This window comes from Musa acuminata, chromosome BXJ1-9, assembly GCF_036884655.1.
Source record: "Musa acuminata AAA Group cultivar baxijiao chromosome BXJ1-9, Cavendish_Baxijiao_AAA, whole genome shotgun sequence".
Classification (NCBI taxonomy): domain Eukaryota; kingdom Viridiplantae; phylum Streptophyta; class Magnoliopsida; order Zingiberales; family Musaceae; genus Musa; species Musa acuminata.
Window position 1 is genome coordinate 43433202 of NC_088335.1, and position 24934 is coordinate 43458135.

The window sequence follows — 24934 nt, forward strand, 5'->3', positions numbered from 1 at the left end:
TAAACATGATATTGGTGCCACTGAACAATTTTCAAGTGATCCTCATAATGAAATTTATACCTGATGAAGATGATGCTAGGGCTGTTCCTAAACTCTCTATTCTTGATGGGAGGCAAGACTGTTAGAGAAGTCATAAACAAAGCTGGCTTCACAATAATGAAAGCTATCTTTTGCATCTCCTTGAAACGAAACTCAAGAGGTCACCTAACTTACGATGCAGTTCATGAATAAAATTTTTCTGTATAGCTGTAGTTTCTAGCTAGAGAAATTCTAAGCACTATTTTGAAGATTGAATTTAATACAAAGAAAACAGATGATAAGTAAATATCAGTAGTTTGCAGTTTACAAAGTTTGAGGTAAATCTTTTCTCATCATAATCATCATAACCAAATCCTTCACCAACCGACATTGAGTTGACAAAAAGCTTACAGTTGACCATGAGAAGGCCAAAGAACCAACATGGAGCTAATCTTCATCTCCAAGGTCCCACAAGCAGTGACAATGGATTAAAAGAAAAAAAATCTAATAATTGACTACATGATTGGTAGAAGCTAAACTAAGCAGAGTTAAAGAAACAAGAAAACATTTCGCTCATCCCATCCATCCATGCTGTCCATTGACAAGGCCACAAGTATGGATCTCCCACAATGAATTGTGACCATCAGCAGTAATTGCAGGCATCTAAGCATCCCAAGCTTCAGCAGAGATACTAAGGGGAGAAGCAAAATAAAGAATAATGAAAACCATAACCAAAGGGAATAAGGATTTTAAAGGTTTGGTTAGTGCAAAGAAACCATGAGAATGATGGACAGCTGAAAACTCATCATGCTTCTGATGAGGCATTAAGCTTAGCTGGAGATGAAATTTGTTTTTGAAAGATCCTTCAATGTTCACTGCAGGCCTGAGTAAAATGCATTAATATATTATCTGAAAGAAAACTTAGTTTGACGAAAAAGGCCAAAGAACATAAGCATGCCTTTTAGGTAAGTGGCTAACATAAGCAGCAGACCACATTGGATTATGTAGCTTGATTTTAGCTGGCCAATACCACAGATGTGGCTTGCTTCAGTATATGGCAATGTATCTGGTGCAATGCCTTTTCAAGTTATGAGATTACCTAAATAGTGAGTTCATATTATATTTTGGACTTAAATAATGCTTTTAAGTCCTTTAATTAGGTTAGACAAGAAGGGGAGTGACAATTAGCTACAACAAAGTCAATCTAAATGAGTTTACCTTGAAGATACAATAAGTTACTGACAGTTGGGGTGCAATGCCTTTTCAAGTTATGAGATTACCTAAATAGTGAGTTCATATTGTATTTTGGAATTAAATAATGCTTTTAAGTCCTTTAATTAGGTTAGACAAGAAGGGGAGTGAAATTAGCTACAACAAAGTCAATCTAAATGAGATTACCTTGAAGATACAATAAGTTACTACCAGATGGGGTGCAATGCCTTTTCAAGTTATGAAATTACTTAAATAATGAGTTCATATTGTATTTAGGACTTAAATAATACTTTTAAGTCCTTTATTTAGGTTAGACAAGAAGGAGAGTGACAATTAGCTAGAACAAAGTCAATCTAAATGAGATTCCCTTGAAGATACAATAAGTTACTAACAGTTGGGGTGCACTGCCTTTTCAAGTTATGAGATTACCTAAATAATGAGTTCATATTGTATCTAGGACTTAAATAATACTTTTAAGTCCTTTAATTTGGTTAGACAAGAAGGGGAGTGACAATTAGCTACAACAAAGTCAATGAGATTACCGTCAAGATACAATAAGTTACTAACAGTTGGGAGTGCCAAAACTGAGCCATCCAATGTTTGTTGAAATCTTTTACATGACCAAGTTATAATTCAAAGCAAAACCAACAAGGTACCATATCATACAAAATTCTTCAAGATTACATTGCAGACGAAGTAAGCAAACGTCCTTATGTTCTCAATGTCGACAAAGAACATTTTGAAATGCACATCAGAAAGAAGGATCCCTAAAGAATCTTGAAAAAATACTATTGTTTGTACAGTTTATTTGCTTAACACTAACAAAGCAAATTGGTAATGTTATACTATTTGAGAATTTTTGGAAGTGTTGCATCAAGAAGATAGAAGAAAAGAAAACAAAATTTGAGAATAAAAGTTAGAAATATATCTTGTTAGGTTATGCTTAAAATTCTAATAAGTATAAATAAAATTATGATGTTAAAGTTTGATGTGAAACTGAAAAAAATGATGAGCAGCATGAGAAAACTGTAATCCTAAGAATAATTATGGTGGCAGAGGATTCAATCAATAACTTCTTAGTGCGTCAACAAAATACCCTGTTCTCCGTAGAAGATGACGGAAAAAGCTTCAATCCAAGGCTCATCTCTGACCCCTCAAGCGACAAGAGCACGGCTTCAACCTGCCAGTGTGAATTAACGCACAAAAGTCAGCAAGGACGACAATCAATGCCCAAAGATTGGATCTTTAGATACGCACAAACATCAGACATCCTGGGGCCGTGGGGCACGACGAGCGGATCGAACGGCCCTTCCAACTCCATCCCTCGCTCTCGCCGCTCCCATTCCGACGCTACACCATCGCGCATGGACGCCACTGTCACTCCTCCATCCCAGATTGCACGATGCCATCGACGCCGTTCATCTCTCTCGAACGAATCCAAGGAAACCCAAACCCTAGAATTGAGAGGGAGATCGCATTTGCACATAAAAATCATATGCGGACGTTGGCATCTCCCCGCTACAGATCCGACATACGTAGTTTCACCAGATCAGTCATCTTTGGTGTTATGGACGGTGGATCGAGCACTCTCGCATAGACTCTTCTTGGCTTTCTATGCGGTCACGACACCCGCAACCGGTGAGTACCGTGGACGGTGAAGATGTGCTTTAATAAAAGCAAAAATAGGACAACCGTCCCATCGTAATCGTGTCTTATTAGACGAAAACTTACGTTGACGTAAATGTATGGGGTTAATTGAGATCAGAATCAAAGAACGACATCTGTTCATGGAGTTCACACCCGTCTTCATCTCCCTACGTGACCGCAGGATCCCCAACAACAGAGCACAAGTCTTCTCGGAGATGGACACAGATCGCATGGTCTTCGTGCTTCGCTCCGTTGGTCAATTTTGCCGCTGATACCTGTAGATGAAACAATGCAGACGCACCCGTAGTCGTCGGTGCGCGTCCATATGTTTCCTCTTGATGTGATATGTGATTTGGAGTTGGTTTGACCAGCTGTGGTCGATCAACGTGAATCATACGCAGCCAAGCAGATGGGAACGAAGCAAGTTTCTAGAACTTAACCAGGTGTTCGACGAAATGACGGTGGGAGGGGAGGTCGTTGGTTGTGGGAGCTACAGGGAGGGCGTTGTTGGACTGACAACCGTTCAAGGCATGCTTTATCAGCTCACAGTTCATCTCCTTTTAATCTAATCTTAATTTATATTATGAGATATGATAGTTATAAAAAGAGATAGAAAAAGGTACAACTAGACAATTTTTTACGGTTACGAGATTCCAAAAAAAAAGAAAAGAATAAAATAGAAAAGAAAAAAAAAGAAAGAGAAAAAGACAAGGACAATACAGAGATCGTTCTCAATCATTTTATAGTGCTTTCATCTTAGGTTTGATCAGATCTACAGACGAAAAATTTAGATATTATGCACATTGACGTAATCGTTGTATCCCAGTTATTCTTTTATGATTATTGCTAAGGTTTTGAACAAGAGATTGAAATTTGTATATTCATTATTATTATAGTGAATTATCTCTAATTTACTCCATGATTTTTATCCTTCACATTTAAAAGATTTTTTACATATATCTTGATATTCTATTTGATTGTTGTATTATAATATGTTAATATTTGTTCATATATAAAAATTATTTTTCTTTATATCTCACACGTTAAACAGATGATCCGCGCCGTCCCTGTCGAAGACAAGTCAACGTTCTTCGGATCATAACACGTCAATCTCAGAGCGAAAATAAAGTCTGGTTTGGCTGTATCAGTGGGCGGCAACAGCGGGAACACCGGCCAAATGGAAGACCGATGTACCATTGCTTCGTACGACGAAGGGGAAGGTTGGCGTGTAACGACTCCTCCGTTAGTCTCTGTCCGTCGACTTGACTCGAGAGGATTTATACGGGTGCAGCAGCACGCAGTGGATCAGAGCATCCGTGCGTTTCTTGGTCTCATGGACGCCGATCCGAGTGAGTATGCCAACTACTGGGAGATCAAGTGTCTCCTAGACGCGGAGGAGCTCTGCAGGTACACTCCAGCCTTGCATGTTTGTCGTGTTCGTCTTCCATTCTTAGTGTTCCCTTCAGTCTCTCACCTCTGTTCCTACTGAACATGGAACGAAGCAGCTTGGGATTTGATGAAACCTTGTCCGGGTACTGCAACTCCAGCTCGCCGGACATGGCCGCTCATTCGGCGCTACCGAATACCATCATCATGGAGCGGGAACGGAGGAAAAAGCTCAACAGAAAGCTGTACAATCTCCGGAGTGTAGTCCCCAACATGACAAAGGTGAAGAGCACTGCTGCTGCTACTGCTGCTGTGTCTCTGCAACTAATGCATCTAATCTTAGTGTTTGGAGTGCAGATGAGCAAGGCGTCGATAATCTTCGACGCGATCAACTACATACAACAGCTCCAAGAGCAAGAGAAATCACTGCTGAAAGAGATATCGGAGCAGGAGCCTCACAGGAAGAGAGTTGCACCGGTCGATGGACAGCTTTGCCGTGCACAAGCGAAGAAGTGGAGAACGGCGCCACGGAGCTCGTGCAGTGCCGAACTTGAGTTGCCGATGATGCCGTCCGTGGAAGCGATGGAAGTGAGTTTGCCGTCGTGAAGTTGGTGTAGTCCGGTGGAGGTGCTGTGAAGTGCGGCCGTCGAGTGACGTCGTCGTTTCTGACACTGTGTGCAGGTCAGCGTGCGTGAGTTGGGCAATGGGATCTCTGTCATCATCATCACTTGCAGCAAGAAGAGGCATGCCATGGTTCGCGTGTGTGAGGTCGTCGAGTCTCTCGATCTCAGGATCATCGCTGCCAGTGTCGCGTCTAGATCCGGAATGATCTTCCACACTCTAATGGTCGAGGTCTCTCTCTCTCTCTTTCTCTCTCTCTCTCTCCATTCAATGACACAAGTGCTCGACACGTTCAGGTTGATGGAGGGCAGAGTGCTCATCTGAAGGAAAAGATCGAAGCCACCTTCGAGCATTTGATGCCTCAAGAAGCCACTGCATCATTTCGTGAAGCCGATCCAAATATTACAAGACCGAGAACTCCATTGTTCTACGCATAGGATGACAGATCCAAGAGTTTGAGCATGTATGATCAGCTGCTATGTTTCTGTGAATCCAAGTGTATCGGATCATTGCTGAGCTAGCTAGAGATCCTGCAATGTAAAAGACAAGGATGTTAAGAGGTTGTCGAATAGGTCTCAACATTGCAGTGCACCAAACAATAAAATGAATGATGTAGAAGCACTTGTATTAGGAGTCTCTAGTTTTAGGAGATGAAATAAAGAATGCATTAACGTAATCATGTTATTATACATTCTACCACAATTTATGTGTTATGGTGTCTGAGATAAAAAGTGTTTCTTGCATTGCATCTATCACTCTTTCTTGTGGATGTTGATCATGACTCTGTTTTCATGGCATTTTCCCCAGGTTTTGTAGTCACTAAATTCTAAGATGTTGATCTGTTCTGATGTCAGACTATGGATGTCAACTCTTCAACCAAGCTTCCAGTAGGTGAACCTCTGTCTGCAGATGAATGTTGTGGCTTGTGAGAGATGAGATGGATATGCATAATTGAGCATGGAAATTATTGCCAGCCACTGGGGATTCTGTCTCTAAGCATGCATCTCCTGTGCTCACTTGTGGAATGTCTGCAGCAAACAGTTGCTTAGATAAGTACATGGTGGTGAAAATGGGCAGTTTATAACTGGTCATGAACAGCTTATGAACTATTGGTGTGTCCTAAATTGAGGTGTTTTTTTAGTCAGTGTTAATTGTCATTACTAAGAAAATATCCAGACATCTGAACAATACATATCATGCTTTGGTACTGAGGTGTGGCAGCAACTAAGAACATGGACATAAAAGTGACATGGAAAAGGAAGAGAAGCTATACCTGACATGCACCAACACTATCAACAACATGGCCTATCAAATCAAACATTGCCAAATTAAAGCTGGAAAAGAGAAGTAACAAAAGGTAGCACTCCCATCTTCAATTTACCACAGGTTGGAAAAAAAGAAAAAAGTACAGAAAGAAGGAGCATCTAAGCACAAGAAATACTAAGTGATCAACATATAATGAATAAAAATCATATCCAATAGAGAAAACAAAAAGGAATCAAAGGTCTGCCATCAGCTATAGAAGATGATGATTGAAAATGACAGCAACTCCAAAACCATGTAAACACTGTCAAGTGGGTTTGGTTCAGAGTCTGAGGTATGTTAAGAGTGGGCATGAAAGTTGAATGTTCATCTATCTCAACTGAATCAAATTAGAAGTGATGAGACTTTGACATCAAATCTTATACAATGCGAAAAAAGAGCTTGTATTTAGCAACATGAGTAGACATGATGACTTATCATAAATCTTGCAAGCAGTGCCATATACATTAAGCACTAACCTTGTTAGACTGGCTAAGTTTATGATCAATCATTTATTGAAAGCTTACCAAGTATGCTTCCGATAGAGAAGGTTGAGGCATAGAAAAGTTTGCTCATGGAAATGCCTCTGATGACTAAATCAAAGGAACTTGCTCTGCAAACAATCAAACAAATTTAGCACCATTTGAACCACAACCACCAGACACAGGGAATGAAATGGATTTGTCATATATAATTCACGTAGGTAACACCAGAAGACAACACAAAATGAGTGATGGTATTCTTCCAAATAAAGATCTCAACTTTAGTGATCAAGCCAACCTTCTTACAAAATATTCAAGCTTAATTCACGAAAAAGGAAAGACGCATAAAGCTATACAATCAAACCCAAGAAAAGCAAACAACATTTCTTAAGATCCATCATACAACATCATCGATTGAGATATTGCAAATGCCAACAGCCAACAAACAAATTCTGGAGCTGACATATATAATTAGCTACTGTTTTGACCACAAACAAACAATATCTGCTAAACTGGTATGACATCAATTTTTGAGGTGTCCTCACATCTCAACACAATTCCTTCAAGGTTTACCGGGAGTATGCACCTAGCCCACTGGCACCCAGTAGAAAATGTCTCGGATGGTGGAACTATCATCAGAACATTGTCATTCCTTTGGACAACCCCCATCACGCTAACCGTGCTGCCCTCTTTTATGTAGCTGCAGGGCAAAACATTTAATGGTTTACAAACAAAAACTTGTGCCAAATTAGTCATACGCTAACATAACCATCAGTCATTAATCAAAAGCTAATGGATAGTTCTAGTATCTTGGCACTAAGACCACTGAACCAGGAGCTTATCCAAATTCAGTGGAAAAAGCAAAAAAAATCATAACATCTTGCTTCTACATTTCAATTCTGATAAAAGAACATGAACATCCTCAATATAGAATGAATGGAACAAACGCTAGTTTAACAAAGAAACATAAGCTCAGATTACCCTTCTTTCAGTCGCATCACACGATCATCACTTGAAAGGTTCCTTTCCCTCAACCATCTGAGAAAGTCTGGAGACATGTCTTTGTTTGGGTTGATGTCAACGACAATAGACTCATCAACATATGGAGTCACCCTAGCACCGTAACCAGTTTTGACCAAAGCCCTTAACCCAGATTGGAAATCAGAGATATAAAAGTCAACAATATGCCTCTGCCAAAGTTTCAAAAAGTTCAATTGGAAACATCAGATCAGGATCAAAATAAAAAATAAACATATGTTAATACTGTAATATAAATTCCGATCCCAAATAGTTTTCATACCATGGCAGTACAAATAACACTACTATTCATTGGTTATACTGATTTTCAAAAATTAATAACTACCTCCAGTGACCTTAGTCCCCAAGAAAAACGGCGATGCTGGGAATTGGCAGCCTTTGAGTCCCAACCCCTGTATTCATACAGACCAGTAGATGTGTACACACATCTAGGAACTTTGTGGAATGATGACTCAAGAGGGACATTTCCACATGTAACAACCTGCAGGAAGTTTAAAGTCTTATCATCTTGGCAGAAAAAGCCTCAATAGCCAAACATAGCAGAAATAGTAGTGTAAAATGTCAAAAAGAAACATCTTCGCAAAACCAAGAAAAGCCTCAATAGCCACAAAAAAGCAGCAATAGTAGTATAAAATTTCAATAAGAAACATCCAGTCAGTATGTAATTTGTCATTGCACTAACTAAAATAAATCAAGAACTTACGGAAGTATTACACATGAATCATTCTATACTGTCCATTAAAAACCCTCAACCAAAGATCAATCAGGAAGCAATCAATTAGTGATCTCCAGTGTGACATGAAACATGAAATTCACAATTTAACAAAGTTGCAAATCTGAAAGTTTATAGCACACTTGACCAAATCTTATATCAAAGTTGGCCAAAACATGCAATCAAATTCATAGGCAGATTGAAAAAGAACATGCACAGCGAACAACAACATACTGCAAATCCTTCTTGTATGGTGAAAAAATGATGTAAAGAGACCAAATATTTAATTCAACAAATTTTAACTTTTCCACTTCCATATTACTAAGAAAACAAGCTATGTTTTTTGAAAAATTACATACCCCAGAAACCTTTACGTACTGCCCATCTTTTGCAGTTCTCAATTCAGCATCAGGATAACAGGCAATGAATCCTATGATTGCTCGCCTTCCAAAACAAGCATTCCAAATGAAAAGTGCAGCAACAATCCCAAATATAACAAGAACGACTATGAGGAGAATGGCATTGTGAACAGCACCAAGAATGAAGCCACCTGCAATAAACCCCATCACAAACAATAAACCCACACACCACAAGAATGGTTTTGGCAAGCTCCCATTGAATGAATAGTCATCATCCTGGCTGAGCTTAGTAACAGCTTGGTTATGAACAATGGAGGCGCTATGTAGCTTCATTGATCCAGCAGATTCCAGAGGGCCAGATACTTTTCGAGGTGCACCGGATGAGTTAAGAGGACCAGAAGAAATTGGCCCAGATGTGATGAGACCTGTAGCTGGAAGCACTGGCGGTAGTGGACCAGAATTTTGGCGTGCCATTGGAGTGACTCCTCCAGACTGAGGACCAGATGACTTCTTAACAGGATCTCCATGTTTGAGTGGCCCAGAATTAGATTTCTGTCTGTTGGAGCATCCAGTGACTAGTGAAGGACCAGCACCTGGAACTGCAGAAGAGAGTGAACCTGAATAGCTAGACCGACCAGAGGCATTAGGCATAATAGGGCCTGAATGGGAAGCAGAACCTCCAAATGATGTATTTCTTGAAGGGGCATTAAGAGGCCCAGATTTTCTGGACTTCTCCACATGGAGATCAAACATCTTCCCAAGTTCTCCAGACTTTTTTATATCTCCACCTGTATATGGCATGGCAGTAGAGCTCATTGTTGGAGGTTTCTCCTTTGGTGGTTCAGGCCGGCCTGAAACATACAGACCATTGCTGAGCTGATGTGATGGAAATCTGGAACCCATCAAGTTTTGCCAATCTGGCTCCACTACTTATTTAAAAACCACCAGAAAATAGTATAATCCAAAGGGATCAATGATGAGTTGCAATAGCTGGTGCTGCTGATATGAGGCTAAAGTTGCAAGCTAAACATGGGGCAATGATTTTCTTTTCAATCGAGCCTGTTGACAAGAACAAACGACCCATGTCAGATATCGTGAATCCATCACAAGCATTGTTGGAACCACACATGCAAAAACATGGTTGAGAAACTTGTTCTCAATTTTGAAGCATGCAATACAATGGGCAACATATTGCAAGACAAGACAGAACAAATGAACAATGTTATGCATCAGGGTTCGATGTCAAAATGCACTAGAACCATACATGCAGAAACATAGTTGAGAAACTTGCTCAGTTCTAAAGATATAGCCATTGTTGATAATATATTGCATTCTCCAATACCACTGTGGCAAGAGAGAACCACACGGTAGTTGCAGATAGCATACAAGCTGTCTTGAGAATATAGGATCAGAACCTTTATCTTTCTTTCCAGATTAATTTCCAAATGAGAAAAAAGAATTGTCATTAATGCATAAATTATGGTAAATACAAGCATCAAGCCATATATGGAGAATATGGGATTCACATTTGTTATTTTTCCACTTTTAGTTTCCAAGTAAGGCGTGTGTAGATATTTCCAAGTTCTCGCACAATGTCATCCATGCTCATCATCATCAACCTTCTATCACACATAGCAATGATGCCTCCTAATGATCCTTTAGATCTTTGTTTGACGCCAATAATAACTGGTTTGCCACTAATTACCTGTTAATTGATACAACAATCTGTCCCACCTTTTCTAAATAACTCTTGTAGTTGGCAGCTCCTAAAGATTGCCTATTGAACTCAAACCCAAATAGAAGTGGAGATTCAACATCAGTTGACAACCATCAACAGAACACAGCAGTTAGGCTGTGATTCTGGTTTTACATCAAATTTGGTTTTTTAAAAAAAAGAAAACTCCAAGTTAGGCAAGCATGATATGGTCTTGCCATCACACTCGGAAGACTCAAATCAGTACTCCATGATAAATTAGTACTAAATGTCCACCAAGCATATATTCAGATCCAAAAACAAAATTTTGTAACAATTCAGTTGTCCGTATTAAACTTGAACGATCCAAAGATAAAGCTCTCAAGTACTCATACATCAACATATGTTTAATTAGAAAGAGGACATATAACTAGTCAAGACATTATGATGATAACATCAACAATTGAAAGTTGTGATTAATCTCATTACTCTCTAACATGACAGAGACAAAGAGAAATTACAAAAGTGACCACAGCCAGATCTAAATTTTGGAATAAGAATGAAACATGAACTTCAATTTAGGAAAACAATGGTTGAAAAGAAAAACTACAAAAAGCAACAAATTAGGTATTGGTCTCTAGCATAAACTTAAATGTAGCACATCATGAAACAAACAGATCATGTCAGATTTGTTAACATGGCATGAAACTCGAAAAAGCAACAAATTAGGGATTGATCTGCAGCAAAAACTTAAATTCGTAGCACATCATGAAACAAACAGATCATGTCAGATTTGTTAACATGGCATCACATGTTAGAAAGAAGAACAATTAGAAGTCAAGCCTCAGAGTATACAAAGATTCTCCTAATATCCCCCTCAAGAATTGATTTTTGTTTAGGCATGTTCCTTTTTCTGCAGATTCAGCCTGTATAAAGGTTCCTAACAGCCAGAACCATATCTTGCATGAAATAATCATGCTCAAAATCTTCAGAGAATTTAGGACTATAGGTTCCGTTAGAAATAATAAGAACACAAAATAAGAAACCACAATTCTATATACAGTAGATTATCATTTACTGTCATTAAGTATATCATTTCCATCATCCAGTGTTGATCAGCAAACAAAAATAACGGCAGTTAGTAAATTGGTTTTGTTAAACAAACTTAGTCTGTACCAGCAACTGATATGAAGCAATATCATTAGCTAATGCCACTGAATCATCTTATTTTTCCACGTAAAGTATGTACTCCAAGAATTCCTTTTTCTCGTTGTTGCTGTTTTCCATGTGCTGGTCAGCCCAAAAAGGAACAAAAATCATGAAAAGCATTAAAAAATATTTTTAACCAATTCATATTTTCATGGGCAGTGATGCAAAGCCATCAAGACCATGACAAGAATAAAGTCAAAAGGAGATATTTTCAGTTAAGACAGAGTTTTAACACCAAACATAATGGGACAAAAATCCTTGTATTGCAGTGGAATTCTTGATGAAATCCCAATAACTACAAAAGTTGAAGCAGGAGTACGACATTCTGGAGTCACATTTGAAATCTAACTAAACTCTGAAAGTACTGGAATTAGCTAATATATTTCTACGGAACAAAAACAATTCCCAAGGTCAATTTCTCAAAAATTAAGAATTAGACATCTAATAGACAGATCAAATAATATAAAATCCCATTTCCGAAAAAATTCAAATTTTGTTGGTCATTCAATGTTCTAAGACTGTGCCAAAAGGTCGCCTTTCTTTCAATTTTGAGCAGATCCACCTCCAGAAGATCCTAAACGGTAGCAGTAGTGCTAAGAAATACACATTTTCCCCATTTCACCAACAACTATTTCAGTGAAAACCAACATACATACACGTCTAACCTCGAACGAGAAACCAGATAGTATAAAGCGTAGCAACCAACTCTGATACGAATCGAAACCTCTCCACTACCTCGAGACGATCAACACAAGCGCGCCTAATTACGCGCCTTCGCCTGGACAAACCGAAGCCCGGATCAAGGTCAAGCGAGGGACCAGAAGCACATCCGACTCCACAGAAAGAAAACCAAACAAGCAGCATCAGCAACGCCCGCGAGAGCGACCGAACCCCTCTCAAAAACCGAACCTTTAAGCTCCCATTCACTCAGATCTACAACCGTAAAGAGTTAACGTACCCGCATTCCCATTCCAGAGACATAAAACAGCACTCCGCCAACCACAACCTCAGATTGAGAACCTCGACACCCGCACGAAAAGATTAGATTTTCTAGAGCGGAGGAGAAGAAGGTGTGATCTCTCCTAACCTGCGAGCCAAAAGATAGTCCTGCGATCGAGGGACTCGGAGGATGTTGGCCGATCTCAAACGAGGCAGGAGATGCGCTTAACCTGCAAAAGATCACACCATGGCGAGCGATCGATCGCTACAGAGCTGTCTTCGAGTACCAAACCAAAACCTCCGAAGGAACACAGAAGGAGAGTGAAAGGGAAGGGTGAATAATAATAATAATTATTATTATTATAACAATAATGCGGCCAGTGGAAGCGCACATTGAAAAGACTGTACTACCCTGGCTATATATATATATAGCCAGTGGATTATATATATATATATAATCCACTGGCTATATATATATATATATATATATATAATCCACTGGCCGCATTATATATATATATATATATATATATATATATATATATATATATATATATATATATATATATAGTATGAATTTTACTATAGAAATCAACTATTGTTGTAAGAAAATTGTATATAATATTTATTTATATCCTTTGTAGGGATTAAACATTATTATTATGATTTCTTGTTTCAAAAAATTATAATAAATTCTATATGATAAGTCAAATCGATTATATGTAATATGTTACACCTTGATCGATTTTAATGGTCGAGATGTCTACTCATTCAAAATTCATATCATATGACTAAAAAAGATTACCACTAATGTTGGATGAGTCTGATCATACTAATATCAATTTTTATATACAGAAATTAATGATCTTTATTTTTTATCTCTTAGTTTAGATTCGGCATACACATATTACTTATTAGTTATGTCAAAAGTAATTTCATAATAATATCTATTTTTTTGTTGAATTTATTGATTTTTGATAGATGTATGGCTAAGTGAATATATGAATATCATTTTTGTAAGATTTTTTATTGTTATAAATTCTATCTAGAAAATTAGAAAAGAAAAGAAAAGCAAATCACATGAAGGAATTAAACATGTACAAATCATAACAGAAGCCCAAAAAAACATATACAATTCCTAGGATCAAGAATTGTTATATTGTGCCAATGATTTACCCATTATTTTTCTCTCGTGTAATCTGAAGGCCAAGTGGTGTTGCAATTTGCATCTATGAAACAATAATCCACAAAGGTTCTGATGTTTCCCTTTTCCTACAGCTTTCACTGTTGCTAACTCTCTTTACATCTTACTCTGCTGGTTGTGATCTACTTCCTGTAAGAGAGGGAAAGAAAAGATGTGAATCTTTTCTTTTTCTTTGCTCTTTGAATGACCCAAATGCTCAGCTGTCTGCAGAGATAGCAGCAATCATAGGCCTGAGTACTTATAATATGTTCTCTTTTGCTGATTTCTGTTCTTACAGCACAGTAGGTGATCCACTGATACAGCAACAATCTACTTCACAGGGCTTTCTGATGCAATCTTTTTCTTTTCCTCATCCCTGTTCATATGGCTGAGTCATATGTGATCCATCCACCCACAGCAACTGTGCAATGCCTGCAAAATGCCAAGCAAGCAGAGTCATCATCACATGCTTGGTGCACACACCTGCTTTGTCACCAAGAACAGACCACCCTTCACAAGCCATATCTATCTTTGTAGTAACAAATACAAGCTGTGTGTCATGTATTGATCAAAGGAAACATTGACATGAACTCAGCCATGGCTTCTGACCACTATTTGCTGCTGCTGGCTGCAGTCCAGCTAAAACACTTGCTATAATCTTATGGAGCTGAAGTTAAGTGAACAGTTTACCAATCATTTCAGCTGTGCATTGACTAACAGCATGGGATACAGTGTCCTGAGATCATGATGCTGTTGCTGATTCTGATGTTGGATTCTTATACTTTGAGGTCAACCTTTACCATGATGTTCTGACTATCTGATTCTGATACCATTGCTGTAATTGCAAACAAATTGTAGAGTGATGTGAGTGAGTTGATCTTTGGAAGGCCATGAAAATAAGATCAGCAGAGGCATCAAGAAATGATCAAGTTTTTATCAAAAATATTTGACTCAAATTATATCTTACCGATAGATCTTGTTATCAAATGATGGTATCGAAAATCATGACAGATCAATAACAACTAGAGATGACATTAAGTTCTTGATATGTAATCTTTCCTACCTCACTATGCAACTGTGCAGAACTTAGATGTCAACAGTTCATAAATTTGTAAGGGCCTACAGTTCATGTTAATGCATCAGCATAGGTCCAGAGCAACTGTTGCATGCTCAGTTCAAGGTCTTGGTGTATCAGACAATGCCAACATGGTTTCTGTGATGAATTCATTGCACTGAGGTTGAACACAAATTTCTAGTCAATGCTTGTGGAATTCTTCTATATTCACACCAATTGCTCTACATGAAGATTATTTTAGAGAATTTAGGCTATTATAGTAAAACAAACTACATTTGCATTACTCTTAATCATATTCAATCTAAGCTCTATGAGACATAAAAAATTTTCTAAAATAAAACAAAGTTTTAGTCAGTGAATGATCCTAACATGCTGAAGTGAAAAAAGATGATTAGACTATGTTTTTCGGGACTCGACCTTATTATCTCTTGCTATCATACCATGTTAATTTTTTTATTCTTGTCTATTAATCTGAAAGCTTAAATCAATAGATGAGATAGTATAAATTCATTTCAGATTTTGGAATAACTAGAGGCCAAATTAAATATTTCTCTCAAGGGTCTTTGAGTAAAAGTAGTCATTGTAACTTGCATCATCATCTTGCACTTGGCTTCATGTACATAGCTTGACACATGAGTGAGATATTAGAGACTCTATACAAGTGGTTGGCCCCTCCTATTAGTTTTTGGCAAAAGAAAGGCAACAACTCATTAATTTTCCAAGATATGATTCTCTCTGTGTTGCTTAGCATGCACCCAAGTGTGCATGTAGCATAAAACAAAACACCTACTTACAAAAGAGCAAACAAGAAAAGATAGAGAGGACAAAGCATGATCTTGGCAAAGGTCACATAGCAACACAGATTCATAGAACACTCCAAACCACTCTGATGCCTTTTGGAACAAACTGTTGTCCACACTCCATCCCCACAGAGTGAAGAGGCTTCTTCTATTTTGTTCTTTATCTTGGTGTTTCTTCCACAGGATGGGATCTCTCCACCTGCCATTGTCATTGGAAGTTTTAGGTGAGATTCCATTGGCTGTTCTCCATGTCTCTTTGTCACATTGCTTGGAATGTGATACTCCATTAAAAAAAACCAGACATGTATTTGGCTCCACAAAAACAAGGCTCAGTGAAGATGAGTATAATAGGCAACAAAAACAGAGCTTGGTTTGGGTGATGGCATGATGACCATAAATGTACCATATATATTAGTTTATGGACCACTGGGGCATCATTTTGATGAGTCCTTTTTGAGTGAAAAAAATGACTGAAGCAACAATGGAGGAGATCTCTTGACTTAGAAGGAGAAGTGTAATTATGTTGTTATGCTAGCAATATGGAAGAAGGTTGGTAAGAGACCAAAACTTAAGGTTTACTTTAGCTTCACTTGCAAAATGATTGAGCCTAGTGACTACCTTGTCACTTCACTTGTAGGGGGACAAAGGTTCCATGGGTTGTGGAAGTAGTCCTTCAAAGACATTCTTTGAATGGGTAGGGGATGATTAGAGTAACTGAGCCACATGAAGCTATCTGTGTTTGTGTTTCTTCCCTTTCAAGGAGAATGTATACCCTTATCTTTTACTTTCAAACATTAACTTTTGTGAACTATGGTCAATTAGATAATATGCAGCTGATTTGACTGCCTATAATGACTCTATTTGCTGTAATACTTGCAGGCATTTTCAGCACTATTGTTTTATGAGAATGTGCAGTGGTGAATATTCTGTATGTATCTTTCATATGCAGTACTACATAGCACAAAAAAAATTAGAGCACAACTAGTCTTAAATATTTTTATGTGTCTGTCTAATTTCTCCCTTAAGTAGCAGTAGGCATCTTTTGCATAACTCAATGTAATCATCATACTTCATTCTTGTTCATGGTATTCTTATCCATCTATGGCAATTATTACCATAAGCAATATGGAAATATTTTATATTGTTGTTTATCATCTGCACAAAATTCATATATATATATATATATATATATATATATATATATATATATATATATATATATATATATATATATATATATATATATATATATATATATATATGTGTGTGTGTGTGTGTGTGTGTGTGTGTGTGTGTGTGTGTGTGTGTGTGTGTGTATACATATATATATACATATATATATATATGTGTATATATATATGTATATATATATATATGTGTGTATATATATGTATAAATATATATATATGTATATATATATATATATATATATATTATATAATGTTATCTTTGTTTTGAAAAAGGTTTAAGTTGACAGGCTTTTCAAATTTCTGACTTTTAATTTGTGACTTTATATTTTAATTTTGACAATAATAATTCTCCAACCTATTTTTTGACTTGTAATTTCTTGATGGTGTCAAACACAACAAGAAAGATGCATAAGCAAAGCTTGACACCTATCACTTCCTGTTCATGCCAAAATACATGTTTGATTGTTACCTACTGCAAAAACATCCATTATCATTTAAGGCAATTATAATATCGGTTTGCACAAAACAAAGCAAATTTCTAATGCCTGCTACAATCTGCCATACGGATTATCGTTTTGGATTTTGATATCTGATCAGACTAGTATATGCTGATCAGTAATGACATTCAGAAGAGGAAGAAAAAAAAAAAAAAGGAAAGGCAGGCGGAGAAAAAAGAGGGAAGAAGGATAGAAAATGATAGAAAAGAAAGAAAAAGCAAAAAGATGAAGCAAGGTAGGAAGAGGAAGAAATAAGAAGCAGCTGAGAACAAGAGACCCAGGAGATAAAAACTGTCAAATAGTAGCAACGAACGACAATGTGACAAGAAGATGGCAACAACAAAACAAAGAGTGGTGCAAAATCACATGTAGTCGAATGGTAACATGACAATAAAAGCCTCACGACATCAAATGACAGTAGATGACAACAACAACAACAATACCGCAAGGAGAGGGCAAAACATCAATGGCTTACATTTGCAAACCCTAATTGTTACAGTTTTTTTAATATTAAATTAAATGAACCTCATCATCATTTAATTTTTTTTCAAAGTCAGATCAGACCGTCCAAGGCGAGAATGGTCCCTGTATCGATCTACACTGAGAACAAAGATGATCCACGTATCAATCCACGCCCCAGAGACTGATCATCTCACCCATTTGGTACCATTTCAGCCGGTATGGCAGTTCTTCTAGCACAGCATCAGACTATAAATCATACAATCATTCAGGTGCCGACTGAGAGTGGTGTGCTTGGAGCTTTTACTTCGGAATAAATGAGGTTTATGAACTCCTACATAGACCAAATACAGGGCTGCAACAACCTCCAAACCATGTTAAAAGATATCACTTAGCTTAGTCTTTCTTATAGCTCTCTTGAGAAACCTGCATACAAAGACCTGAACACCCAATGAGAGCATTTGATAGCTAAGCCATTAAAAGAGAAAAAAAAAGCACACAGCAATTTACCAAATTAACAAACAGAAAAAGAAATCCAGAATGTGAACAAGCAGAACAATTTGCAATTTCCACGGAATTGAACAATCACACAAACACATCAATTCATGGGAATGCAAGTCTAGAAAGAAAACCACAATCCACAGTTTTATTTCTGCAGCTTCTGCAAACAAAGTATGGCAGAAGAATAGCTTTTGCAACCATGCCAAGAGACAGAACACAGTTTATTTTGTCGACCTCAGAAAAGCTCTTAAACCTGCCAAAATAAGAAAAAGAAAAGAAAGGATCAATACTGCAATTGATATCATCTATAATATCACGCCACCTAATTACCTTCTAGTGTACAAAAAAAAGGGCAATAACTACATTTATATAAAGAATTATTTTTTCACTTGCTGACTGAGAACAGAAAACACAGAAGATTTATTAAAGAGCATATGCTTTGACAATTTACAACACTGCAAAGTCTTCCAACAGAAACTAATCATTGGTATTGGACACTCGTCCAGTATAAGAATCATTTCCTCCTCTGATTATTTACTAGAATAAAGAAATAAAAAGGGGCAAATGGCTAATCTAATGACTGTGGGAGGATCTTGTAATGGGTTAATCTTATAACTCTTCATTCAACAGCCTTATATTTGTTCTGTGCCCTTGATGACATCAACCAGCCTATGCATGTTTATTTCTACAGTCTTTTTTTCCCTCTTCTCTTGACCAGCTCTAGCTATCAACAGTGGGCTTTTCTCCCAATACCATTGATCTGTGGCCTTGGAGCAATATCCAACCACTGTCTCCTCTACATGCATCTCACATGTATTTACCAATATTATGAGCTTAAGTTCTATAGCATTCAGGTCTGAAATAAATTTGACACATATTGAGTGATGTTGGAAAAATCATACCAGCATTCATAACAAGCTGAACAAAAACAAATGTGAATATTAGACTAATAATTCTGGCAAAAATCATCCAAAACAAAAATAGATATGGATTCAGACAAAATTCAGATATACATCAGATCCAGATTCACATGACATTTAGGGTGAAATTTTATATGGATATTACTTTAATCAGATACGTTAGAAACAAGGTGAGTTGACTGCACATATGGATATTTTATCATGGAAAACAGGGTATGGATGTTTTATCATGGTAGAGATAAACTTTATCATTATTAAAAGTATAAAACGACAATATGAAAAGGAAAATATCATCAAGGATTTATATTATTACACTAGAGAACCAGCACTCCCAAAGCCAACAATTATTTGACGGCAGAAACAAGTAGCAGGGCCTTTATAGTTGAGGGATTTCAGGTTTCCATCATAAAAGATACTTGCAACTTCCATTTGTCAATGTGACAATAATAAGAACAAAAAAGTTTTAAGGGTATGAATGAGTTTATTATATGACTAAATGTTGGCAAACCAGGAGTAAATTCAATGGGGGCAATGAAATAAAAGAGAAATGAATATAGGGTTACTTATTATGAATAAAATGAAAATTATGCTAAGACATTAGCCATAGGAGAAACAAATAGCACCAAACTTATAAAATCTATCCAAGGGTTTGCTATGCCCTGTTATTGTTTGACTTGTCAGCTGCTTCTAAATCCATTTGTAGTTTAATCTTCGTAGGCTCAAGGTTTCTACTTATTTTGCATCCAATGTTGTTCCTAGTTCTAAGGCTTCCTAGCATAACATAACTCAAACTTTTAATAAATAACTTGTGAATTATGTGCATATGCGTCTGTCAAAGACACATGCTCTTTCTAGCTTCTAATATGCAATTTAGTCAACTTAGTGATGCTACAAAGTTCATCAACCTTATCTAAGCCCAGTGTACTCCACAACCACAAATCAAGCATTTCATGAGATATCCAACAGAACCAATCAATAATTTTATATTCAGAGACAGAGACCAATGAAGTATTCCGATCTACCATATATGTAGTGTTGCTTTTCTCTAGCTCCTCTTGATCATAACCTATATGAGACATAATTGCAAATTCAACTCCCGGTGAAGAATTAACTTAATCAATATAGAGAATTATATAAGCTAACTTGTCCCCTCGACTAGTCTCCTAAATTTCAGTAAAGGCCTCTCCTCTCCAAAAAATACCTCTTAACTTTTGTCAAACATCTGGTAGATGGAATGTACTTTCTTCCGTTGGTTTAGCATTGGGTGGGTGAACTCTTCAGTATTCCCAATTTGAGATCATAGTTAACCTACTCAATTAGCAGCATAATGATGGCGAAGTTAGGTACTACCAACAATTCTGCTTTTCTAAACATCTAAATACCTTTTTTAGTACAAGATAACAAAAAAGAAGGATTTTGATCGAACTCAACTGCAATACTGAAAAATTATCTTTAAATACTACCCATTTGACACGGATCTGAACTCGACACGGACGAACAGCCGTGTTATCATCTCAAATATCATTGGGCATAAAAAGAGCACAAGGATTCCTTCTACCTGCAAAGATCCAGGCCGGTGGCGGGGATCAGGCAAGATCAGTGGTGGCCCCCGCCGGCGGCCAGCTGCTGCTGGTGCTCGAGGTGGCGACGCTCGTGGGGTAGAGCGAGCAGGTAGCAGAAAATCATTCCGCCGATGCAGACGTGGTAGAGCGGCATGGAGGAGCTCGTCTCGATGTACTTCTCGATGTAGGTATCGGCCGCCTGGTCCGTGGTCTTCTTGATGTTCTCCCACGTCAGCCTCGGCTTCAGGTACGCCGGAAGCTCCCTCACCTTCAGCCCCTTGATCTCGTTGTAGAACGCCCGCAACGCCATAGCCGCAGATCCACCGAAACACCGAGAGACCTAGAAAACCCTAACCCTAGCTTCCCTTCCTTGCGCCTTCGCCTTTGGTAGAGAGAATATACGGGCGATTTCCTTTTGTACAGTTTCATTTCTTCCATTTAAGTCCTTCATATTATTTATTTTTTTAGCTTTAAACCCCTTCTCACGCATCTTTTGGTCGCGTCAGACCCGCTCAATTGTTCCTCTGATTTGATGCACACGACACGTCCCCAAGAAGTCCAACTTTCTTTTGGTCATCAATTCGGATCTGGATCTCGGATCCGAACTCAAAAACTTGTAAAAATCTGATTTGGATCCATTAAATGAGAATCCATCTCGATAAAAAACTTATCAAGGCTTAAACAGGTTATAGTTTGACCAATTTGACCAACGAATGAATTGGTTCCCAATCGAACCGGTCCATCATATCCCTAGTCCATTGGGCCTAAACCGATTGGCCCAATTGAGCCCACAGGAACCCAACTATGCATTGGAGATACGTTCTTAATAAGCCTCTTCATTAACATTCCTCTTATATTATAGGACTAATTACATATTACCCATATAATTAGACCCTTTTGATATTTCGATTTTTAGTATTAAAAAATTTATATTTGTGTCCTATAGTTATGGAAGTGAGATATTCAACTCATTTATCCTAATATCGTGGGGTTTAATAACCAAAGATGTAACATGAGGCAACACGTATATAATGATCGTTTCAAGCATTATCAGTGATACCTTCATGTCATCAAGTTGTCACGGATAAAATTCTAAACATGAAGTTTGATGCAATGCTTATGTATGTCCGTATCGTTTGGTCTGTTCATGCTTTACACAACATATAGAGGAATGGTCGAAGGCTTAACAACCTTATTTTAGTTTGGTTTGGTGGTCGTTTTAGGCTTGTAAATAAAGGTTGTATCATGTGGACATTTGTGAGAGATACTCGATCTGTAGTGAACCATTTTGGCCCTTTATTGTGCAACCATTCAGAGCTTGTAAAATTTGTTTGTAATTTGCATTGTCTATGAAGTGTTTTATGAAATGTTTGCTTGTGGATCATGAGTGAGACGCTTTCTCTAACATGTTTTCTCTTTTGTAGGTCATAAGGGACCATGAGAGGTTTCGGGGAGGCTAACCTTTGCGGACAAACACGCAAGGGTGCCACACGACTTAAACAAAATCAACTAAGTCCATGAGAGATGGTATTAGAGTGGGACAAGCACTCATAGAAACACTTGGCATATAAAAATAGGGGACCTAGTGGGGCTGCGTTGAGGGCAATCAGCACACGCAACCGTTTGGGGGAAAACGGGCATGGAGATGCAGGGAAAATGAGTCGCTCTGAGGAGCGGACATCTAAGATTAGCATTTAGAGGAATGGCCAACCCTTTGCGCAAGATGCACCATAAGAACAAGCAAGCTTGGAAGAATGCGTAGTGCATAAAGGTTGGGATGGCTAAGTTCGAACTACGACTCGATGTTGACAACCATACTTGATAGTGCTCAAGGCAAGCGAGGCACTTAGTAATGGATGAAACCATGCAATGTGGAATGGGTTGCTCAGTAACTGAAAGAGTTGTGCAAAGCTCACAAAGGTGAGGAGAATTGCTAACTCGAAGAATTCGGTACTCATGCATGGGCTTGTATACGGATGATGGAATATTCATGGTCATCCTAAGGCAACCGAAACTCGACGCCATGGAGCATTAAAACTTTCTCTTCGACATAAGAAGGATATGTCTATAGGAGGCTGAAGTGTGCAGCGAGTTCAGCATGCTCCTAGGCCTTAAGTGGTGCAGCGGGGGCTGTATCGATGTGGAGTCGTAATATAGCAAGTTTATTTGCAGGAGGGAGTTCAATGCACAGTTTGTTCAGCAAATCGGAGTAGTTCAAGAGAATGGTAGTCTCCGAAACTTTTAAAGGGAAGGAAATGAAGAGAGATGCTGCTCCAATGGGATAGATATCCAAGAGGGATAAGTCCCAGCTCTCTAGAGGGAGAATCATGTGCAATAGACCGCACATGTTGAGGAGTGCTAGTCATAGGTGCCCAGCAAGCCAATCACGTGAGTGATGGCACGTGTGACTTGATACAGAATCTTTTTGCTTATTATATTTTGGCGTATATCACTTTATAACTATTGCATAAATGCATACATATATTGTGATGTCCTTGGATTTGTGCAATGGGAATCGGATCGTGATGAGATCACGATAATGAGATCGATTCACCTTTAAACACATATCCTAAATAATCCCGGTCATAGGTTACTCGAGAGGGACATCGTGATAACCGGATAGACTGGTGTGCTGTATACCCGTCCATATGATGGATGCAGCTGGTCTCATAGCTGCTCGTATAGGGACACTAGGGATATAGTACAGGTGCTCATTGGAGAATGAGTTCACTGATTGATCCGCTTACGGAATGCTGGATGGTTGATGATGCCTTATTGTCAGACAGCGATTCCGTAGTCCTAGTGGTGTATCTGGTCCTTAGACTTGAGACACCAAGGATGTCATGTATGAGTGCTCCACTCTTTGATACCAGACTTATAGGTTTGGCTGTCCCAGATCTAGTACAGCTGGTCATTGGGAGTGGTAGTCGACCTTACGAGAGCTATTGAGTGTCGATAGAGGATCATCCACTCTCGGCGTCATGAGAGGAATATCCCATGTGTTCTTGCTCAGACAAATCCCTGGCCAGGGTCATTCGGGTTGAGAGAGAAAGAGTTCTCCGGGAGAATCCGATTAGAGCGAGACTCGAGTAGAAACCGTATGGGTCTGACAGCACCATGCTCGATATACGGTCTCTGGGATATTAGATGGATGAGGGATTATAGGTACACGGTAACTGAGGACAGACAGGTTCAATGGATTGGATTCCCCTGTATCGTCTGGGGACTACGGCGTAGTGGCCTAGTACTTTCGTAGTCGATGAGTCAAGTGAATTATTACAGAGATAATAATTCACTGAGTTAGAAGGAGTTCTGACAGGTATGACTCACGGCCAGCTCGATATTGGGCCTAGAGGGTCACACACATATGGTAGGGATTGCGATGAGTAGAGGTTCGGATATGAGATATCCGACGGAGCCCTTGTCTTATTGGATGCAGATCCAATACCCACTAGGGGAGGACCCATTAGGGTTTGACAGGGGACCTCTATAAATAGGAGGGATTCAGAGCCTCATAGGCTAGAGCCTTTGCTTGCCTTTCCTATTCTCCTCTTCCTCTCCACCTCAGATCAGGCCTGGAGTTTTGAAGAGCGTCGTCGCAACCCTGCTCTGTGGATCACCGCTAAAAAGGAGGACGTTTGACCTCCTTCACCCTCTCCTAAGGATCTGCAAGGAAACAGGGATATACGATCTCCCTAGGTAACACAATCTACTCTATACGCAGTTTTATGTTTCGCGGATTTTTGCGCACCAATCTTCGCACGACAACGAACATCTTTTTGGGAATCGGGGATTTTGTTTTCTTGTTCTTCCGCTGCGCATGTGATGTCGCTCCCATGATTTCCCAACAAGGAGTACCTTAAAAACAATAACTCCACGAAGCTCAATGGACTGAGCGAGCGACAAGGAGTCATCGCATAATCTCGCTTGAGAGAATGTATTGGTGGATGCATTGCGAGATCAAGTGGGGGAGTGACCCAAAGCAACACAAATGAATGTATACTTGGAGTTGATATAGAGATCGAACTCAATGGAGGACTGACCCATGGAATGGTGAGCGCGAGGGGCACTATCAACTCAATACAAAATGAGGAGCGGAGCAACTTGGGTATAACTTGGCGAAGTACCT

General features: G+C 38.5%; 3 protein-coding genes and 1 long non-coding RNA gene across 5 annotated transcripts; 1 reads left to right on the top strand and 3 right to left on the bottom strand.

The window, feature by feature from the left end:
• Nucleotides 1–451: 451 nt before the first annotated feature.
• LOC135594368 (uncharacterized) lies at nt 452–2676 on the bottom strand. Its single transcript, XR_010480079.1, has 3 exons — nt 2488–2676; nt 2327–2410; nt 452–709 (listed from the first exon to the last, which is right to left on the bottom strand). It is a non-coding gene; the product is annotated as an uncharacterized LOC135594368 (long non-coding RNA).
• A 299-nt stretch (nt 2677–2975) lies between these two features.
• Nucleotides 2976–5560, top strand: LOC135594132 (transcription factor bHLH35-like). The gene is made up of 7 exons (XM_065084547.1): nt 2976–3128; nt 3249–3405; nt 4026–4284; nt 4383–4545; nt 4621–4851; nt 4945–5115; nt 5181–5560. Exons 1-7 carry the CDS (start codon nt 2976–2978, stop codon nt 5319–5321), a joined length of 1275 nt encoding a protein of 424 aa, XP_064940619.1. The 3' UTR covers nt 5322–5560.
• Nucleotides 5561–6903: 1343 nt separating this feature from the next.
• On the bottom strand, nt 6904–12961 carry LOC103998730 (uncharacterized membrane protein At1g16860). 2 transcript variants are annotated; one of them, XM_009420289.3, is made up of 6 exons: nt 12767–12961; nt 11647–11760; nt 8778–9836; nt 8032–8187; nt 7650–7858; nt 6904–7368 (listed from the first exon to the last, which is right to left on the bottom strand). In XM_009420289.3, the coding sequence occupies exons 3-6, from the start codon at nt 9678–9680 to the stop codon at nt 7176–7178; spliced, it is 1461 nt and encodes a 486-aa protein (XP_009418564.2). In that variant the 5' UTR covers nt 9681–9836; nt 11647–11760; nt 12767–12961; the 3' UTR covers nt 6904–7175. The 2 variants fall into 2 exon arrangements, with proteins under 2 accessions (XP_009418564.2, XP_009418563.2); XM_009420288.3 differs by lacking the exon at nt 11647–11760 and having other exon boundaries at nt 12767–12960.
• Nucleotides 12962–18365: 5404 nt separating this feature from the next.
• Nucleotides 18366–21201, bottom strand: LOC135593647 (uncharacterized). Its single transcript, XM_065083845.1, has 2 exons — nt 20802–21201; nt 18366–18576 (listed from the first exon to the last, which is right to left on the bottom strand). Exon 1 carries the CDS (start codon nt 21113–21115, stop codon nt 20840–20842), a length of 276 nt encoding a protein of 91 aa, XP_064939917.1. The 5' UTR covers nt 21116–21201; the 3' UTR covers nt 18366–18576; nt 20802–20839.
• Nucleotides 21202–24934: the final 3733 nt, after the last annotated feature.

What these genes read in the sequence shown, in the direction of transcription:
- LOC135593647 (XM_065083845.1), bottom strand. Translation starts at nt 21,115, where the DNA reads ATGGCGTTGCGGGCGTTCTACAACGAGATCAAGGGGCTGAAGGTGAGG.
- LOC135594132 (XM_065084547.1), top strand. Translation starts at nt 2,976, where the DNA reads ATGGGGTTAATTGAGATCAGAATCAAAGAACGACATCTGTTCATGGAG. An exon ending in TGGTCTTCGTGCTTCGCTCC is followed by an intron (nt 3,129 to 3,248) that starts GTTGGTCAATTT and finishes TGGTTTGACCAG; the next exon opens with CTGTGGTCGATCAACGTGAA. An exon ending in TAGTCCCCAACATGACAAAG is followed by an intron (nt 4,546 to 4,620) that starts GTGAAGAGCACT and finishes TTTGGAGTGCAG; the next exon opens with ATGAGCAAGGCGTCGATAAT.
- LOC103998730 (XM_009420289.3), bottom strand. Translation starts at nt 9,680, where the DNA reads ATGGGTTCCAGATTTCCATCACATCAGCTCAGCAATGGTCTGTATGTT. An exon ending in GGGGACTAAGGTCACTGGAG is followed by an intron (nt 7,859 to 8,031) that starts GTAGTTATTAAT and finishes AAACTTTGGCAG; the next exon opens with AGGCATATTGTTGACTTTTA. An exon ending in GTGATGCGACTGAAAGAAGG is followed by an intron (nt 7,369 to 7,649) that starts GTAATCTGAGCT and finishes TTTGCCCTGCAG; the next exon opens with CTACATAAAAGAGGGCAGCA.